The 20,592-nt window shown below is 39.0% G+C and overlaps 1 protein-coding gene across 1 annotated transcript in view; it reads right to left on the bottom strand.

The window, feature by feature from the left end:
- The window catches only part of LOC146463468 (uncharacterized), a 32,918-nt gene that overhangs the window by 1,047 nt on the left and 11,279 nt on the right, over window positions 1–20,592 (bottom strand). Inside the window, exons 3-10 of the mRNA XM_085084216.1 lie at window positions 20,220–20,444; window positions 19,273–19,545; window positions 17,355–18,215; window positions 15,910–16,344; window positions 7,890–13,283; window positions 6,761–6,825; window positions 1,830–1,974; window positions 756–973 (exon numbers count right to left, since the gene is read on the bottom strand). Of these exons, the coding sequence (XP_084940342.1) occupies window positions 756–973; window positions 1,830–1,974; window positions 6,761–6,825; window positions 7,890–13,283; window positions 15,910–16,344; window positions 17,355–18,215; window positions 19,273–19,545; window positions 20,220–20,444 (7,616 nt within the window). The remainder of the gene's footprint in view (window positions 1–755; window positions 974–1,829; window positions 1,975–6,760; window positions 6,826–7,889; window positions 13,284–15,909; window positions 16,345–17,354; window positions 18,216–19,272; window positions 19,546–20,219; window positions 20,445–20,592) is intronic.

Raw genomic sequence — 20,592 nt, 5'->3', positions numbered from 1 at the left:
CCCAAGTTGCTGCAACAGCAGCAGAAATAGAATCAAGTTCCACTTTCTACTACAATTGATGTATCATTTTCAGCATCTATATACAACATATACAACTTGTCATGAAATATTACTTTTTTGGCAACTCAGCATCCCACCCAGTACTTCACATAAATCTTTGTGATGGGCCCCTCTGGATAACAGCCATGGAGCTGAATGGGCCACCCTGGATAAATAAAGTTTACTTACTTACTTATCGATGTTGTTTAATGCTTAGTATAACACTCTCTTAAATTCCAAATGTCCTGGGATAAGCTGTTGCTAAGATTGTGCAAAGCATTACACAGTATAACAATAATTTTAATGCCTTAATCAACGTTTTTGTCATATCCTAAGCTAGGGGGAGCCTGGACCTTATTAGTACCCAGCTTCAAATTCAGGCTTCCTTATCACCAAACCAACTTTGTATGTGCAGTGTGTAATTGCGTTTGTCATAGTAAGAATGCTCTCCTAATACAGATTGGAGTCGAGATTGTATGGGACAGCGTTGATTCAGTGAATGACTGGATCTTGGGACATGTATCTGCTCCCCCCCTGCAGATTTTGCAGGGGCAGATGACATGGTCACCAACTTGGCAAAGGAGGGAGAGCCTGGGATCAAGATCATCGAACGCACTCCCTAATCTTTGATTTTGACTAGTATTTAGTTATGTGTGACAAACTAAATAAAATCTTTTGACTCTTAGTAAATAATTAAAAAAAATACTGTAACTCACTAGTTCCTGTGTTTCTTGTTCACCAGTTCCATTCAAAATAACCCCTGTGCTTGTTACTCTAAGTTGTACATTGTGTGCATTTTCATCTTCAAGTTCCCGGTCTAATTGTTCCAATGCTTCATCTGACAATACATCATTACCATCATCACAGTTTGCTGGCTCAGAATTTGATGGATCTGCTGGTTTTTGGTCCCTTGCTATAGTGTCACCTGTTACATCTTAAAATGATAAAGAACATGTTAGTGAGTTCTTGACAAGTTAAGAAATTAATAGAACACAGGTATGCCTTATCTTTTTACTAGGATTTTGGTGGTCACTGTGTGATTTTTGGCAACTAGGCATTTTTCATCATGCTCTTAAAATACCTCAACAAATCCCATAATTTCCAAAAATATTTAGTTTTGTGACATCATCACTTTAGTACTGATGTTAAGCTTTTTAGCTTTTTGTTTCCAGTACATGTAACTCTTTTGTAAGCTGTGCAGTGGTTGAATGATAAGTGTATGTTTGACAAATTAAAGTCAGTCAGTGATTCCAAATATGGTCTAAGATCTCCCTATGTGTAACAGAACCACAAAAGGGTCCAGTGTTATAGGAATAATAATATTATCTTGTTCAATTTTTGGTCAAAAATTTTGCTAAATTCATTTATTTTATATTTTTAAAACTTTACTCGAGATGAAATCAAGTGCATTTTCAAAGAAAGAATAAATCACATCAAATCATCACAAACTTTATCTTTGACAAAAGGGAACGACTTGAAAATATTGGCCCAAATTTGTCATGTTGGTTACCCATTTCCATCTTGGCCAACTTAGCTGAAAACAATGACATCCAGTTTCCATGCACCAGAAAGACAGCTGTCTCACAGAAAATTTGGCCATAATGACAAAAGTAAGGATTCTGGGATTGTTTTGGGAGATGGCAAGTTCTTTCTTCTCAAATATCCCCACCATCCCTGCCTTCTACCACACCCCTTGTAAGTGTGGGACTGGACATCTGTTAATTAGTTTGAAATAGGTTCTGATTAGAAATTTTGACCATTAGTTGGCACTGCACTCCTATGCAAACTACCTTCTCCTACACCTATCTGCTCCTTGTGTTGTAGCTGCGGCATATTTTCAATATCTCTGCAGACTTCTTGTAGGATTTCTTCAAGGAAGACCTTGGCAGATTCTTCCTCTACAACCAATTGCTTGGGTGTCTCTTCTAAGCTAGTCTGTTGAAACCGAAAAATAAATAAATAAATAAATAAATAAATAAATAAATAAATAAAATAAATAAAAATAAATGAAATAAAATAAATTTATCCATTTAACATTAAAGACTATTACTGATAGTAGGCTATGTCCTTTAATGACAAATGAGGGAGGAAATAACATTTTTTCCTTCAAAGCTGTCTGATTTACTTACAGTCTAACTGACAAGATTCAAACAATATTGGCAACTGAAGTGACTTTTGAGGCCTCAAAATAAACTATATTTTTTTGAACAGCTAACTGGGCAATAAATATCAAGAAAGAAAAACCTATTAACTATTTTGATGAGAACAACCTTTAAAATGCTTTGCTTGTTGTCATTATTTTGTGTAAAATGTTAGATTTTAGGAAAAACAAGACAAAAATTCACTTTGACGTTCTTGCCCCGTATTTCCCCCAAATATTGCATCTTCACCATTTTCTTTTCAAACTTGGCACAGTAACTGTTTTACCTCTCTACTGTGGTGACAGGATTTACCAGATAAATTACTTTGAGTTGCAAAAATCCTATAATTGACATCACTAGAAAGTCTGCCTTCATCCTTATCATGTTGCATAATTTACCCGAGGTTAAAAATTTTCTCAGCTGTCAAACAAAAAATGCTTGATCTTTCACACTTGATTAAACTGGCAAGAGAATTACATTAAAGTTGCTAGTTACGAAATTCAAGGCCTGTCTCTAAAATTAGTTTTAACTCCACTAAACTGCTCTATTTCCTAACTGGGAAGTAAGAATAATCTGACACTTTCCCAAGTATGACAGATTTTAGCCTGAAATTAATGAACAAATGCTACAACACTATATGTAGCATTGAAGGCTTTTGCGCCAACATAGGAAGGCACCATGGCATTTTTCTCAGTCATAGTTCAGCTGATCACCACAGTCTTGAAGCAGCTTAGGAGGATGCTTATGGATGTCAAAGTTATAAGAGTGGACACCAGCTTGAAATAGTGTTTAGATTGAAGACTGTAAGAGGCAGAAGTCAGAGAAGATTTAGCACTGAAGAAAAAACAGGGTTTGCATTGCCACTTATCAAAATAATAAAAATTCCCTGACCTCTCACTATTTACTGACTACAGAAAACAAGTTCTTCCCCACTAAAGTCAGCGCTGAAGCCACCAAAATCAATTCCTCTGTATGTCTTTTGTAACATCATGTTTGCCAACAAGGAAACCCTTTCCTAAACAAAGTGGTCATCCTAACATAAAATTATCTGGCTTTTCACTGAGTTTGAGAAAGATTTTAGTATTTCACTGAACAAGAAAAAATCTGTTTTCCCCTGACTGTGGCAACCCTGTAAATGATGCATAAGCATAAGATCAAATAACAGTGAATTTAAAGAAAAGCTTGTGGGTTAAGGATATATGGCAGTAACACATGGGCACCTATAGCATTCAATACCTACAAAGAGGCAGAAATAAAGAGAAAGGAGTGGAACAGTGAAGATAAGTGAAAGGAGACTGGAACAATGACTGAGAGAGGAGTGAATATATGTGGAAGGAGATTGAAGCAATAATACATGAGTCAGGTAAAACTTAGTACATTATAGAACTGAGAAACAATCACAATGAAGAGGGAGCTACAGGAGGTCTAGCAGTCAAGAATGAAAGGGAAGTAAAACATAAAGGCAAGAGAGAGAAGTGGATGGATTATGCACAAGTTGAAGCAGCAGATACAGTGCTATGGAGAATGAATGGAGAGAATAAATAATAAATAAATAATGCACACCTAGCTTGCCAGTAACACAAAAGATGATAAAAGACACTGATTACTGGTAAAAAAGGTGGAAAGAGCACTTTTTAGAGACAATAAGCCACTTCTGGAAATAACACCAGATCTTACTGAGAATGAAGAACTCTAAGAGAACAATATCTTGTGGCAAGATTAATGTAACTACTCAGTAGAAAATGGGGGTAAGTGCTGATTTTGTCTTAAACTCTTTTGGTGAAAACACGTCTGTATGCCAAAGTAAAACTAATTTGGAGTTTAAGGCAAAATCAAGTGTTTGGCCCTTGCCCCATCAAGCCCTTCAAGCAACCAGTTAAGGCACTTAAGCATGGCGACATCCCTAACAAGATTTTAAAAGCAGATCCAACCCCACAGGATATAACTTGTATAGGATATTGGCTGAGGACACAAAAAATGTGTGAACTGATCTGTTTTTGCTCTCCTGAAGTTTCACCTTCATCAGTGTTATCAATGCTCATTACCAGTTTTACAAGATGACTGGAAGAACAGCCTTAGCCTTTAGCAAAATAAGCTATAGTTCAGGCGTACACCCAAGATACACAAGGATTGGGACGTTTTTGAACTTTTAAATTTTTACATTTTAAATAGACTCTTCAGTAACTTTAAAATGGTATATCGTGCATGGATATTGAGTTTGTAGTCCTGGATCTTGACAAAATGTTGTTTTGCCATAGAGGTTCAAGGGTTAAGAAACTATAGTGGTATTATGGTGCTGTCAGATCCAAGTAATAACATGACAAAGATGAAGACAGAGCTGGATGGAAAGCTAGGAAGAGAACAAGCTGCCTTTAGATAACAAAGTTTTGCAGAGATCAGCCATGATGATTGAAGATAATTGGTTAGCACTTAATGGCAAATCAGCTCTTACTACTTATTTCAAAATTGAGGATATTAATTTTACAAAATGTGAAGTTTGTCCTCCATTACCGGTATTATTGTAATGTTAAGCTAAATGGGTAGTGGAACATGTTCCTAATAATAAAAAAGTCCCTTAGAAACTTTTATGGTTAGGTTTAAAATAAAATATTGTTGCTCCTCTAGCTAGGGAAAACAAAAGAAGAAAAGTTGTTTGCAATCCTGGGAATGGCAGACAGAACCTGCAATAAGACAAATCTTTCTCCAACAGTTATGAGCCAATTGAAAAAGAACTGCTGTTTGACTGCTTCATTAACAAAAATAATCTAGTTCTTTTCATTATCGCCATTCCAAAACTTGCTAGTTTTAAAGAAAAGGGGGCCTTAAAGAAGAAGGACAAGTGAATGTGACTAGGTCCCTGTTGCTTTAACCTTAATATTGGACAAAATAAAAAGCTTTTTTAGGCTCTTCACTTTTACTACACCCAACTCTCCATTCTAAACCCATTTTAACCCCCCCTCCCCCCTCCTGCAAATTTAGTTGAACACCTTGTGGTAATTTAACTTGATGGGGTCAATGCATGCTGGTATAACCGGTTCAGTCCACTTGTAAGTATGTTTTTTTGCAGTTGTTTGGAAATGAACAGTTCTGTTTTTTAAATGCTTTGATTTCTTAGTCGGTTACCCAGACCTTCTACATGAACCCCATCACCCGGAAGCTCCCTATGGGGTGGGTACTGAAGAATGTTAATGTGTAAAAAAAAAAAAAAAAAAAAAAAAGCGAGATAGCGACAGACAAAAACGACAGTTGTTAAGAGTGCCGCATTAGAAATATTTAAAAATACTGACAGGCAGATGGCACGTCAATGATGGGCATCAAATTACAGTTTTGTGGGGAAAGGCATCCATTCTTAGAAGACTTTTAAAAGGATTCAAAGTGAGACAAAAATTGACATTCTGATTGCAATACAAGTTCAATTAAAAGAAAAAGAATTTCAGAATGGGTAATGGTAATTAATTTCAAAGTAATTATCTGATAAACATAATAAATGGCAACACAATTAGTTGAACATTAATAAACTAACTCTTTTATTACATTACATTGTTATTTTCACAAGCCAAGTATTATTGTTATAGCTCTACCTCTAGCAAGCAAAACAGACTCAGGGCAGATGTTTTGGGCATTAATGTTTTTCTCAAACTGACTGCCAAGATAGCAGTTAATCAGAGAATTGTTAAAAGCCTCAACTAAAAGCAATAATGGCGACAAGCAGCCCCTTGAAGACACACTACCTAAGTATGTTGTAACTAAGAATAATCATTCCAACAATCTCTGCACTCTAACTTTCACTTAATTATGTTGTTGGTGGATTTCTTAAAGTCGCAATGATTTTCTGATTGGCCAGTTATTTGAAAAAAAATATGAACCATACAAAATTATATTATTTTATTCTTAAACTACCTATTTTCTACTGAAGCTCTCAATGCAGTGCTACTGCATAGATAACGTTCATTCATAACTTACTCATATAAATGAAAAAAATGCTAATATGTTACGGTAACTATCAAATGCTACAACAATTTCTCTTCCACGCAATGTAAATGATTCTATGAACTACTTAGTCTATCAATCACTCTTCATGACATTTTGCATTTTCACTTTATTCAGCTTGATATTTGGACAATTGAGAGAAACAGGTCATAACCAGCTTTGCTGCTATAAATTTTCACCCCATGCAGCTGTATCAATATTACCTTTCTAACAACATTACCAAAAATTATTTGCATTTAACACACAGAGACCAGCACTTGACTTGTCTTGTAGGTTCATCTCCAAAAGTCAAAGGGTCAAAAATTTATGTTGAAGCAAATGAAAAATGCTAAAAAGTCAACACCTCAGACTTGGCCTCAGTACCATCTGCCACATTTGTCATTAATTCTCGCACATGCTACCTACCACTGGCTTTAAGCTGTCCAGCAATCAGTAGCTAAACTATTGCCTATACTTCCTATCCTACATCATTTTTCCATGTTCTCCTTGCCGGGTGACTGATCCTTTGTAAACTGCACCTCTCCACCTGGTTGTATAAACACTGCCGCAGGACTGGGAGGAGGATGGTACCCAGGACTCGCAGAACTTACCCGTTCTTCGTCACTCTTGCTTTCATCTGCTGCCCCTGCTTCATCGCCAGCACTGCCTGTAATTGCTGTTTAAAGAACAGAGGCAAAGGTCAAATGTGAATTCTTACAACAGGCTGCAGCTACTGATTTCTTAAAAGTACTTTGTCTAGTTCAAAGAATTTGGTAATCTTTCACTGCATTAACAAATGTTTGGTTTTATCAAAAGAGTTGATAAGGTAATTTGGCCACCATAAAAAGATTTGAATGTTGACATTTCAAGTAATAGCCCTTGCTCATGAAATCTCTTTACAGTGGCCAATTACCTTGTCAACTCTCTTGATAAAACTAAACATTAGTTTCTACTCCCCAACGATGCAGCACCACAGTTTCTTTTGAAACTAACCCTCTTATCACTACAGTATTTTGTATTAACATTGCCTGCCTGCTTGTTAACCTTTTAGCCAGATTATCCTCACTCTCCTCCATCTATACACATTGGCTATGGTGTTAGTGATGAGGACTTTTTAAATATCAAAATGCTTCTCTTTGATGATCATTTACTATGTTCTCATGACTTGTATGTTTGATGAAGTATTTGATGATGTAACGAAAAATTAAGTGCACTTACAGTAACAGTATTTGGACTGAGTATTTGGGCAATTCAGGGAGTAATCGGGGCAGTAATATCAAAATGGCACAATCATACTTGTGGTATACACTAAGCTGATTAATTTTGATGTGCAGCTGTCTAATTGTAGGCATTGCAACTGGATGGCTGTAATCATAAATTAGTTAGTGCGACTACATTCCCATTACAGTCAGTCTATGTCATGCACGACCAGTATCTCCGAGAGTGAAATGAACATTAATTTTGAATTTCTCCTTGTAATACTGTTTTCAAGTTTCTTAACTGCAGTCTAGAAATCTAGTGCATAATGCCCCATATCACTGCAGACTTCTCTGACACCAATCTTTTTTTTTTTTGGCTTTTTTTGCTTTCTTGCCATCAGATGAAAAATTTCTATTGTGCCTTGGTACTCATCCGATCCTTGAATGAAATTTGGAACCAATCTGAAACATTACTTAGATATGAGTAGTGATCAATTATACTGCATGGCTTGTGATGACAAATCAATCTCTGGATGCATACCTGTCAAATCCTCTTCAGAAAAAGCTTCTGTCACATCTCCTTGGAGTTCCCTATACTTGTCACCCTGCTCCTCTACTCCTTCGGTACCTTCTATCACTTCTGGTCCAACAGCAATTGCAGCAATTTTTTCCAACCTAGGTTCTTCTTGCTCTTCTTCAGCAGCACTTTCAGAACTATCTGCATCATCTGTTTCCTTGTCTACCTTTTCCTCTTTCTGTTCTGGAATATTGCTGGTAGCAGAACCTTCAATGGTAAGTTCTTCTTGCTCTCCTCTACCTGTGTCAGGACTGTCTGCATTGGTCATCTCTTTCTCTACTCCATCACCTTCCTGTTCAGTAATGGCAGCATTTACAGAACCTTCTTCATATTCTTCTTGTTTTTCTCTAGAGCTGTCTACATCAGTTGTTTCTTTCTCTTCTCTTTCTTTGGCTTCTTCTGGCACATAGACAGCAGAAGCAACTTCTGTTTTTAATTCCTGTTCTTCTCTAGCAGTTTCAGAACTGTCCATTTCACTCTCTTCTTCCCTGTCATCTTTCTGTTCCGGCATACTAGCAGTTATCAACCTTTCTTCTGTCTCCAATTCTCGTTCACCCAATTCCTCTGTTTTCTCTGATAATCCAGCAGTTTGAGAAGTGTCTGCAACTTCCATATTTTTGTCTACTTTACTTTCAATCTCCTCTGTTACACCTAATATCTCAATGCCTTGTGCCTTAGTTTCTTCAGAATCCACCTCCTCTGTAATTTCTTCTTTCTTGTCATCCTCCTCCTGCTGTTTGTTCACTTCAGGACCTGGTTTTTCCTCTAGAACTTCCTCTGTGATCTGCACAAGTCCCCTTTCATCGCCCCCCTCTTTCTTTTCAACATCTTGGAGTTCTGTCTCCTGTGGTTCTTGAACCTCTTCACCTTCCAGGGCACTTTCAGTTGTTTCAGGCACACCTTGGTCACTCTCAATACCCAATAAAACCTTTTTCTCATCACTGGAAGCTTCACTGCCGACCTGATCATTACTATCATGAAACTCCTCCTCCTCCTCCTCCTCTTCCTCTTCGTGGTCTTTCTCCTTCGCTACCTCATCAACTCCTTCAAGACCTGATTCAGCTTCCTGAAAGACATCTTCTTCTGAGCTCTGCTCAAGAGCTTTGTCCACTTGGTCTGCTGGGGAAGAAACCGATTGCTTCTGTGGGTCTTTTATGGGTGACACTGTCAATGGAGACTTGGTCTCTACAGCCAATCCTTCAGATAACAGCTTATCAGCCACAGACAAACCTGTGGAGTCTATTAACTCCACAAAAGTGAGGTTACCATCTGTTCCTTTGCCCTTGATCTTAAGATCTTTCTCATCACAAAGTTCTTTAAATCGCACCACTGCTTGACTGCTCCATTCCTCTCCATAGTACTTGTGTGGGGGTTCAACATCAGCAAGGCCACAGTTGATGGTCTGAACAGGAAGTACAGCAAATTGTGCCTCTAGCTTCTTGATCCTGTCCAAGGTTAGAGTTTCCTGCTTGGAGTAATCCACTGAACGCACGCAGGCTTGCCCTTCCGAATGCACTTCACTAACTTGTGACCTATACCACCTGTCATCGTCACTAAACTTTGCACAGCATATGTCACCAGCTTGAAGGCACCAGAGCCTCAAGTCATTTTCACCCAGATTCTGGTAAAACAGATCAGTCGTTTCTGACAGTAGTGTGAGCTCTGCCTTGGAATCTTTTAACTGGCACCAAAAGTCACTGGGTGAGTTCACTGACATCAAATTCACGCCATAAGCAACCCCATATTCAGGATACTTGTAGACTATTTTTCCATCTTCACTCAACGAAACTCTCCTGGGTCCTTCCTGTGGTGTTGGCTGAGACACTGCATTTCCTAGTTTAACAAGAATATCCGCAACAGACTCTTTTGCTTCTCCTGATTTATCAAATAAATTAACTACCACAGAATCACCTGTGACACTTGTAGTTTCAGCTGTTAGTCGTTTACCATCACAAAGTTCAAGCAGTCTGGCTGCAACTTCTGTTGCACTGGTTTCAGCTGCTGGCACTACACCATGGAGGCTGCATTTAAAGCACTGAACTGGCAACACATAGAAGTCTTCCCTCAGTCGCTTGACCGACAGAGCCGTGTCCATGTTACCATAATCAACAAACTTTACCTCAACTCCTGCATCAGACACACAAGTTACAGCAGCTCTGTACCATTCTTCATCCTCGGCGAATTGGGCACAACAAACTTGCCCCACCCTTGGGTTTCCAAGAACTTCTTCAGCTTCACCCAGAGTGGAGTAAACTGAGGTAAGCTGTTCCCTCATCTTAGTCAAGTCTGCTTCTGAGTCGGCAAGTTGCAATTGCATTGACTGCAAGTCTTTAACTGCCATCAAATACACCTCTGTACATTGTCCAACCTGAAATGCTGGCCATTTTAAACAAAGCTGTTCTCCAGAGAAATCTTCCTCGATTTCACTTGCCTTTGCATATCCCAGATCAATGAGATTCTGATTGACAGACTTTTCACTACCATCATAAAGGACCAACTCTACAAAGCTGCCAGTCACTTGCGTTATCTCAGCAACCAATGCCTTTGAGCGACACAAGGATTCCAAGACAGTTGAGCACTCGGGTGACCACTGACAATCACCCGAACTTGGGTGGATATTTGCCAAGCTGCTTTCCAAGACAAATACAGGTGTGTCCAAGAGTTCATCTTTCAGAGATTTCAACCCTGAAATAGGGATCTTCTCATGTGTCCCATAGTCTACAAGCTTCACGGTAACTGTCTCATCGGCAGAAATACTTATAATTTCACCTCTACACCATTTCTTGTTTCCATCCTGTTCAGGAGAAAAATGCACACAACACAAGTCTCCAACTACTGGATTTTCAAATTTGAGTTCACTGTCATCAAGAGCCTCATACATGGAAGTCATGTTGTTGCTTAGCTGATCACGTTTATCAGTTCTGTCTGTGAGCAATAACTGCATCTCGGCAGGCAGGAAAGCAGAGATGAAACTAACTGGCACTTTGCCGCCTGGCATGAGTTCTGGAAGCTTAAAAGCTCTCTTCTCTTGAGCTGACCCAAGCCGTGGTGGAGTTGCTTGTTCTAGGTTTGTCTCTTCGAGCAGCGAAGTATCCCCAAGGCACTCACCAACTAACTGTTCATTTATTGACTGTTCAGCACCAGCGTCATAAAGCTTAACCGTGCAAAAACTGTCAGGATGCTGCTGCTGTACTTCAACTTCCACAACCTTCTCAAAGAGAACCTCATTGAGATATTCAGTAATCTTGTTTGGGTCCACACCTTGTACATCGGCCAATTGACAACGGATTGCTTGTGCTGGAAGTTTGAAATGGGCGTCACTGATAGGATGCAGTCTATCCATTGGAAGGGTTTCAGAACTGCCATAATCTACATAGAACACAGTAACATTGCCATTGTCTAGAACATCTAGAATTTGTGCACGATGCCACATGTCATTTTCCATAAACTTTGCAAGGCAAGGTACTGTTGGTATCATTTGAGACTTGTGCATTGGTTGCCCTGTGATGTCATTAGCAATTTGATCCATCAGTTCAATTAAAGCATTCCCAGTTCTCTCAGGTTGAAGCCAGATGCAGTCATGGGAATCTGCATACACAAAAAAAGCATTCTCTCGCTTGCTAAAATCAAACACCTCCTTGGAGAAGGATTTGACTTTTGGGCATTCTTTGGTAGCAAACATATCAAGCTCTTGTATGGTCACAAACCACTTGTCTCCTTCTTGTCTTGTGAATGTTACATGCAGAGGCTTATCAATAACACTGGCTTCAAATTGCTCAACATCACTCTCCGTCCAAACTTCTTTGGACCCTTCAAGCCGACACTTGACTGCTTGCACTGGGAATGTTAAGAGCTCAGGCTTTATTTGCTTCACAGTTTCCACTTTGACAGAATCTATGTTACCATAGTCGACAAAAAGAACTTCTACCTCTTTATCAGAGAACACCTTTGTGATGAGGGCCCTGTACCACTTGAGATCTTGACTAAACTTGGCGCAGCACAGTGAATCCACAAAACACATTTCCAAGACTTCATCAGTAAGTCCCAGTTGATCATAGAATTCACTAACAAGGAATTCAATTGTCCCTAGATCTGCCGATGTCTTTGACAACTGAATGTAAAAGTCTCCAGACTCTGTCACATGGCTTACAAAGACCTCCTCAATCTGGCCAGATGACAATGTTTGCTCTACGTAACTCTTTGTTTGTATGCTTGACACTTCGCTTCCAGCTTTCTTGTGGGTTGCGGTATCTTTATTCATGAACATATCCACAACAGAGACTCCACCACTTTCTAAACACAACCTCCACTTTTGTCCATCACGAATGATAAATGTGGCATCAAAAGACTTGTCAAGGGCAACAGACTTGAAAATGTTCACTTCTTGTGCAGTCCAAATGTCTTTAGTTGCATCAAGACCACAGAGAATGGCTTGCTGGGGTAACTGCATGAATTTCTTGTCAGTGTCCTTAATGTCATGAAAAGGTACTACTTCCCCATTTCCATAGTCGACAAATTCTACCTTTGCTCCAGAAGAGGCCACACCTGTAATTTTCCCCCTGTACCAATCACCATCTTGACTGAATCTTGCACAGCACGACATTCCTGCACAAGGATTATTTAAAGCATAATTGGACGGTGCCATGCTCGAGTAGAATTGACTGATCTGCACACTCAAAAGTGACAATTCATCAAGGGAAGATTCAAACTGCACATAGAATTCATCTGGGCTGACAACATGGCTCACATATACACGGTCTCTCATCTCTCCCATGACTGCAGGCTTAAGGTATTCACTGATCTTTACAACTTCGGCAACATCCTCTGGCATCCTTTCAACCCCATCTGATAAACTGACTTGCCAGGTGCCATTTTCTAATGACAGAAATGTTGCATTCAGTTCTTTGCCATCAACTCTCTGTTGAAACGAGTCCACTTCCTCTAGGGAGGGAAGACAGCAACGAACTGCTTGAACCGGAAGGTCAAAAAACCTTTTGCTCAACTGTCGGACATCTGACAGTAGCACAACATCACTGTTTCCATAGTCAATGTACCGCACCGCAACTTCAAACTCCGATGGTACACTTTCAATGACTGCTCTGTACCACAACCCATCTTCACCATAAAGGGCACAAAGTGGAGTACCAACCACTATATCCTCTGGGCGCACATCATCAGCAAGGCCAGAGTATACCTCCGAAATCTCAGACATCATTTGCGAAAGTTCCTGATATGTTCTTGACAGCTGAATGTAAAATTCCCTGGAGTTTTCAGTGTGAACAACATACACATTCTCTGTGTGGCCTATGTTCAAAGCCAGTTGCTTTAAGGTTGGCTTTTCTTGTTGCAATTCTTGAACTGAGTTGGAAATAAAGAAAAGGAGACTTAGTTAACCACGGACCATCAATGTCAACCTAATCAAGGCTGTGGCTCTTGAATGTTCAAGGAAGCCAGAGCTCAAGAGCTTAGGAGCCTAGACTAGAAATCTGAAGCATCCCTCACCCAACCATAACTTGGGTGCCCATTTTAATTTCTGGGGAACCAAGTTCCTGAATGCTAGTCAAGGACACCTTGCCACAACAGACAATACGATATTATGGGTGGAAGTTGAATTCACGGCAAACATTTAACAAACTTATTCTCGAGGGGATTACTTGAAAATGCTATCACAGACCCTTGAAGATGTCCATCATGACAGATGTTTAATGAATCTCCCAGTGATTAAGTATTATATCTAACTGCTTAGAGCAAGGAATGTAGAACATTGTTGCAATTACACACAACAAGGATATCAAATGGTACCATCCAGCAGAGACTTCATATTGTAACATACTAGTGAAGAGTTTTTTCCAAAGGAAAAAACGTTAAAGTCAACTATATGTAGAATTGCATGGTTACATAGTTTCATAGCAGAGAGTGTTAATATTGCAAAAGTTTAGATGCATATATCGAGTATAGATTTTAATCAAAGGCTCCTGTGAGCCAACTCGTGAATGCAGTGACACATCAGTAATTGAAATTAAGACGGCTATGGATACTTCCCTGAAAGCTAAAAGAAATCATACTTTTTCCCAATTATGTAACGAGAAATAACCATTTTTGTACTATAAAAATGACTGTAACTTATTCTCTACTCATTGAATAAGGTTATTCTGATGCGCCGATTAAAAAATTTTCATATTGGTTTTTTTTATTCAAAGTTGATACTGACACTCAATAATTGAATTTAAGACACTGCACTTTGTGGAAAAACGAAAAAAATCTGTTGAACAAAGTGTCGCATTACATTTCATGCCCGACATAAATGCGTGAAATTTTTCCTTTGGAGTTCAGTCCATGCAATCTTCAAGTAAAAATAATTTGCTAAATAAGAATTATTTCAATGAAAGCTAGTTGTCTGTATTATGCTTCATTATTCAATGAACGTACCAAAAAGGTTTTGATCCTGTACACAAGCATTTCAATAAATTCTACACGGTATGTATTAAACAGTTGATGAAAATTTATCGACCGCGTCCTTTTGCTTTCCCAAAAATTACCAGATGTAAATTGCGAAAATGAAACATTTTTTCCCTTTGAAACCTCTATGAAAGCTGACAAGATCTAAAAATGTTCATTTCACCAGAAATTTGCATAATTTTGTTTACGACGTCACTGATGCGTGACATGGCACTTTCCACTTTTGCGGGTAAACTGACAGCCAAACTAATTTTTTTCAGCAAACTAATCTACTTGATGTAATACACTTGTATGAGAAGCAAAAATATGATGAAAGATGTTGAGTTCATGTATGGAAAAAGTTATGATTAACAGTGAACTTTTCAGTTAAGAGTGCTTCTTTCAGCTGAAGACATTTTCTGGCGGCAAACTTTCAAGTAGCGCAACGCAATATCACACAATCTTTCTGACTAAAACTATTCAGTTAGTACAATAGCGAAGGAAGGATAGGTTAAAAAATCAGTGAGGCCTACATGTACAATAAATAAGGCCACTAGTGCTAAACATACATTAACACATGCCACGTAAACGAAAAAGCGTCTTGTTTATTCAAAGATCTTGCCGACACTTCACTAATTGAATTTTTAAATTAAATCATTTTTAAATTAAATTATTGTTAAATTAAATTATTTTTAAATTCTTAAAAGACACCGCACTTTGTGGAAAAAACAAAAAAGCCTATAACTTTGCTCAGATTCAATGAAAAAATCTCTATTCTTGCATTAAATGATCGTCAAATTATTCTCTACAGATTGAATAAGAATATCCTGATGCGCCGTGAACAAAAAATTTGTTTGCAAAAATGGCTGAACTAGTGAAACTCTAGGACCTACCCCTCAACTTTTGGGTCACCTGTTTGCAGGCATTTTGGTTTTAAAGATGCCAACAGAAATACTGCTACTCACAAAATTTGCTCTACTGATGAGAGCACACCAACTTGGTGATGCACTTGAAACAATTAAGCACAACATCTTCCTTTCCATACCATCAGATTCTTCAGCCAAACAAACAATAAACAAAGCTTGTGTTGGCACATGAACTGAATCAAAATAACCAAATCACCACCAGTGTATCATTATACAGATTGTATCAAGGAGAAGCTGAATATTTCACCCCTAATAGCTAATTAGAACAATTTGGATTTCCCAGCAAATTTCACTTAGTGAGGTTACAAACCTTTTAAATACTCAACTTTATTTTGGTCTGAGGAAATCTTTTTAGGAATTTTTGTCCCTGAAGCATAGGAGGTACCCTTCAGCCCCAGCAGTTACCAACAACTAATTTCTCCTTAATAACATAAGCAATTAATCAAACATCAAGTCAAGAAAAAAAAAAGAAAATGATCACCAAGAATAGGTCTCCATGTTTAAGCAAATTTACCCAACTGGTACCAAAACAAATATATGAAAAACAGAGAAGAGAAATTGCATTTTGATATTGGAGTTTAGAGGGTAAACCACACTCTTCTATTACTTTAGATTAATACCTGCTCCTGGGATGATGTTAAACACGTCTTCACTTATGCAGCGTGCATCCTTATCAAACACCTTGACCTGATACCTGTCACCATGCTGACTAAGGATCTTTACGATTAGCTGATTCTCGCCTGTCAGTTCTTCAAAGAGGGTGGTGGCTTCCTCCGACCACTCGTCTCGGTTCAGATCAATTGAACATTCAACAGCAACTTGAGGTGTTTTAAGGAATGATGGGGTAATCTGTTTCACAGCAGAGGGTGTCAGAGTCTCTTCATTTCCATAGTCCACATAATGTACCATGATGTCATTCACTGAGAGCTTGAGAACCTTGGCTCTGAACCACATTTCTTCATATAGGGCAACGCACGGCTGTCCCACTGTCGGTGAGACTAAACAACCTTCGGTTTCAGATAGCTGGAAGTAGTGGGTGTTTAAGTCCGTCATCACTGGAAAGATAGGACAAAGGAAGGACAATTAATAATGGTTACAATAGTGTTGAACTTCTCTAACACAGACAACCAAACAAAAGGACAGTAAACTGTCTATATATGAGGCATGCCCTTATTATAGAAGTCAAAGAAATCAATCATTTTTATTTCAGTGGGTTCTGGTTAAATAACAAGTTAAAGGCTGGGTACCCAGGGGCCAGGGAGCTGGTACTGCCAACCCAAACCAAGGTAGGTAGAACACCCCATAAGCCTGCCCTACCCACAATCCAGCCACGAGCCCCACCCTTAATCCAGCCCCAGCCCCCATCACACTACTGAGACTAGAAGCTCAGTGGAAGAAAAAGAAGTAAATAAGACATTAAACTAATCCTAACCCTTGCCCAACCCCCAACCCTAACGCTAATCCCAAACAATAACAAACTAACACTACCGGGAGGGAAGGGAAGGAACGAAAAGCCCTACAAAACGTAATAAACCAACCACGCCATGAAAAACGCTGAGTGGAGTAAAATTCTGAGGATGTGCACGCCTAAATCACAAGAGAATACAGCTGGCAACGCGACTGCCTGCAGACCTGAACCAGGCCCAAACAGTAATGCAACAACAAACGCCCAAATGTTAATACGCCATCAGTGCCTAAACTATATGCCAATTAATGCTAACACCACGCTATGCCACGCCACCAGGGAGCAAACTTGCTCCAAGTCGTTAACTAAGTTAAATTACATTTAAATCTATTTAATTTCATTGCTGAGGTTTTAAAACTTAAATTATGTTTTTCTTTATTCTATAAAAGCAATGTTTATATATACTGAGCCGGCAAAAAGCTTCAAATAAGAGCACATAATTTAAAGCAACTGAAAGAACCTCATCCAACAGCAACTGCAGGATGATGATCACAAAACAGTCATGATAAACATGAAGCTTTTTCATTATAATACTTTATAGCACTAATCAGGATTGACATCCGTGAAACAACTTAGAAATTCACTACATCTTACACTTACTTCCTTCAAGTTGATCACTCAAGTTCACCAACTGACAGTAAAACTTTCCAGGCGAAGAGATGTGAGTAACGGAAACATCATACATCTTGCCGCACTCTACAGTGGGCTTTGCATACTCATCACCTGCAGATCTGGCAGAAGTAATCAGCTTTGCAGCAGCTAGCCGTGTGTTAACAAGTTCCCCACCAATATCTATGCCATCGTCACTCAGCTGAATCTGGAATGGCTCTGTAAAACTCAAGAACTTTGCATCCAGCTCTTTATCAGAAGTAAGTTCCTCAAAGAATGTAGCTGCTTCATCTAGCCAGGTTTGAGCAGCCAAAGGTTGGACTCCATGAAGACTGCACTTAATGGCTAAGGGAGGTTCCACAAAGAAAGCATCGTTAAGCACCTTTGTTCGACTGATTGGCAATGTTTCTGTGTTGCCGTAATCAATAAATCTCACAGAAAGCTTGTTGGCATTGTTCTCTTCCACAAGAGCACGGTACCACTGGTTGTCTTCAGAAAACTGTGCACAGCAAACATCTCCAACAGATATGTTAGTCACGGCAAGCTCGTTTGCAGGCATGGAATCATAAACAGCAGAGATCTCACCCATCAGAGAAGTAACCTTGTCTTCAGAACCACTGATTTGACAATAAAAACATTCAGGTGACTCAACAGCAGTGACATAAACTTTCTCATTTTCAGCAGGTTTAGACTTTCCAAGGGCAGAAAAGGGCTTGATCACTGCTGTCGATTGAACAGAACTTGTGGTGCCCAAGCTAGCCAATCCTTCTGAAACTAGCAGCTCACCAATGTTTACATCAGCAGACGAGTCTGTTGTATCAAAGAGCTCAATCACCAGGGTGTCATCACTTCCTATAACAAGAGAAAAGACATTATTTTAATACACATTAGATGTAAATACATTGCCATGCAATAGTCAAGGTCAATATGTCAGTCAATGTTGTTATAATTTTAATAGCAAGGGGTCTTCCCTTTAGCTCCATACACATGTAAATGTGATCAAGTATGTGGATGAAATTCTGATGTGACCATTCATGTGAAAGGTACTGAGCAGGACATAACCGAATGCCTTGTTTGTAATGCTGCACAAGATGATTTAATGTTTGAGTCAGTGGTTGAAATCCTAATGTATGACCATTCAAATGAAAGATACTGGCTTTACAAGATGGTTTTAACTTTGATTCTTTGGATGAAATCCAGTGTGACCATTCAAATGAAAACTATTGAGCAGTAACTTCCTGTGGTATTGTTTGTTACGCTGTACAAGGTAGTTTTAACTTTGATTCTTTGGATGAAATCCTGACATGTGACCATTCAAGTGAAAGTTACTAACCAGTACTTTTTGTACACAGTAGTTCTACCTTTTGAGTCTGTTAGATCCACGTGCATGTCCATTCAAGCAAAAGCTAATAGCAAGTGCTTTTCTACGGTACTGAATGTAGAGTCAGTGGAAGAAATCACAAAGATAACAACTCAATAAACGTTTTTTTTTTCTCGGCAGTACGTGTGTCCCTGTGGTTCTAATTATATATCCACTGAACAGGGCAGACTGGCCCTAAATTGCAATTCTTTGAATGTAATCACCCATTATGACCAATCACAAAGTTGTTACCCATTTCCTTCCTGTGGTAGAAGTCTCTGTTTTTTACTCTTTTTAAGTTTGTGCATCATTGAAGTCAGAGAAAACAAGCAGTACTTCCCTGTAATGCTGTTTATTTTTCAATAAAATGTGGCTCTAACTTCAGGAGTCTTCCAGACAAAGGAAGTCTGGATGTTTGAGACAGTGACTCATGTGAATGCTGTTGAGCAGCAACTTTCCGCAGTGCTTTCTAAATTTTTTTCCAAGAGACAGTTTCAGAAGCAGGGTGTCATCTGTCAAGAGTGGAGAATGTATGAGATAAGTCCTCACCTTTCTTGATTACTTTCCCAAGTAATTTCTTGTGCATTGTAAGGTTGTTGAACTTTTCTATGGCAGCATCTGGCCATGTTACACCACTAACAGGTGTAATGGAAGATAAGCTGCAACGGATAGCTTGGGCACAAAGCTGTAGCAGGTCTGCATCTATAGTCTTCAACTTGCTAAGAGGTACAGTCTCACAGTTCCCAAAGTCAACATAAAACACCTCCACCAACTGCTGGTCGACTACTTTGTTGATTCTTCCTCTATACCACAAACCATCACCTGAGGAAATGTAGTAGTCAGCTGTCTGCCTGTGGATTTTGTCAAATTTGGCCATGTTCCCTTACCCAGGGTGAATTCACATGTTGAAGTGCAGTGCTGAGCGACATAAATGAGGTCAACATTTAACCCCCACCCACCCCCAAAGGAAAGAAAGAATACTCAGAACCAAGCACAGAATTTAAAACTTTATTTGCCTTGATAGAGTCCCCAGTGGGAAAGGCATTTATTATCAACCCTCCCCCCATCCTAACCAGAACCTTCCCAAAAAATATATGAGCAGTCCTGCCCCCTCCCCCTTCACACATGTTTTCCAAGCCTATAAAACTGTTATGCCACCCTATGAATTCAAGTCCTTAGTAACCCCATGGGCACACCCACTGCCAAAAGGCTCCTCCTTGGAATACTCCATCGTTTCTGCTATTGGATATATCCTCACATTATCCAAAATGAGGAGACCAAGGTAACAACTAAATTTTGCAATTTTTTTTATTTATTTTTTTTTGTCCCATACTCTTAGCCAGAGTGAAGTGAAGGTAAATCTACAAAAATCCTAAACAAAAAACAAAAACATGCAAACAAGCTTTCCCCTCACCTTAACCCCTTTGGGGTCATTAGGATTATCCAAAGCCAAAAATCTCCATGCTAACCCTTAAGCTTCTTTAATTAACACTAACCTTCAAAAATTGCAGCACAATTCAATCCAACTGTTGGACTTGCTATGGTTTGCTCCTGTTCACCAAGGGCTTCATAGCATTCCTGCAGTTTATCCATCAACTGTTGAAGCTTATCTTTATGATCAACTGATGCAATCTGACAGTGGAACAGGTGTGGACTGACACATGCAGTGGGACACAGCTGGATGAAGGAGCCAGCTGTGATATCAGCAACAGGAGATGGTTCTTCAAAGCAGGAACACAGGTGGTTAACGAAGGGTAATGTAAACAAACATAGATTATTATAATAGAAATGGAATGAAATTATTTATTGAGTGATAAAGTGAGGACTTGTGTCTTTTTAGTTCCCTGGGCTTGCTACATGTAGCCCTGT

The sequence above is a fragment of the Pavona decussata genome, unplaced genomic scaffold, assembly GCF_977016875.1.
Source record: "Pavona decussata unplaced genomic scaffold, jaPavDecu1.1 SCAFFOLD_175, whole genome shotgun sequence".
Taxonomy (NCBI): Eukaryota; Metazoa; Cnidaria; class Anthozoa; order Scleractinia; family Agariciidae; genus Pavona; species Pavona decussata.
This window is presented reverse-complemented; position numbering and strand designations above follow the sequence as displayed.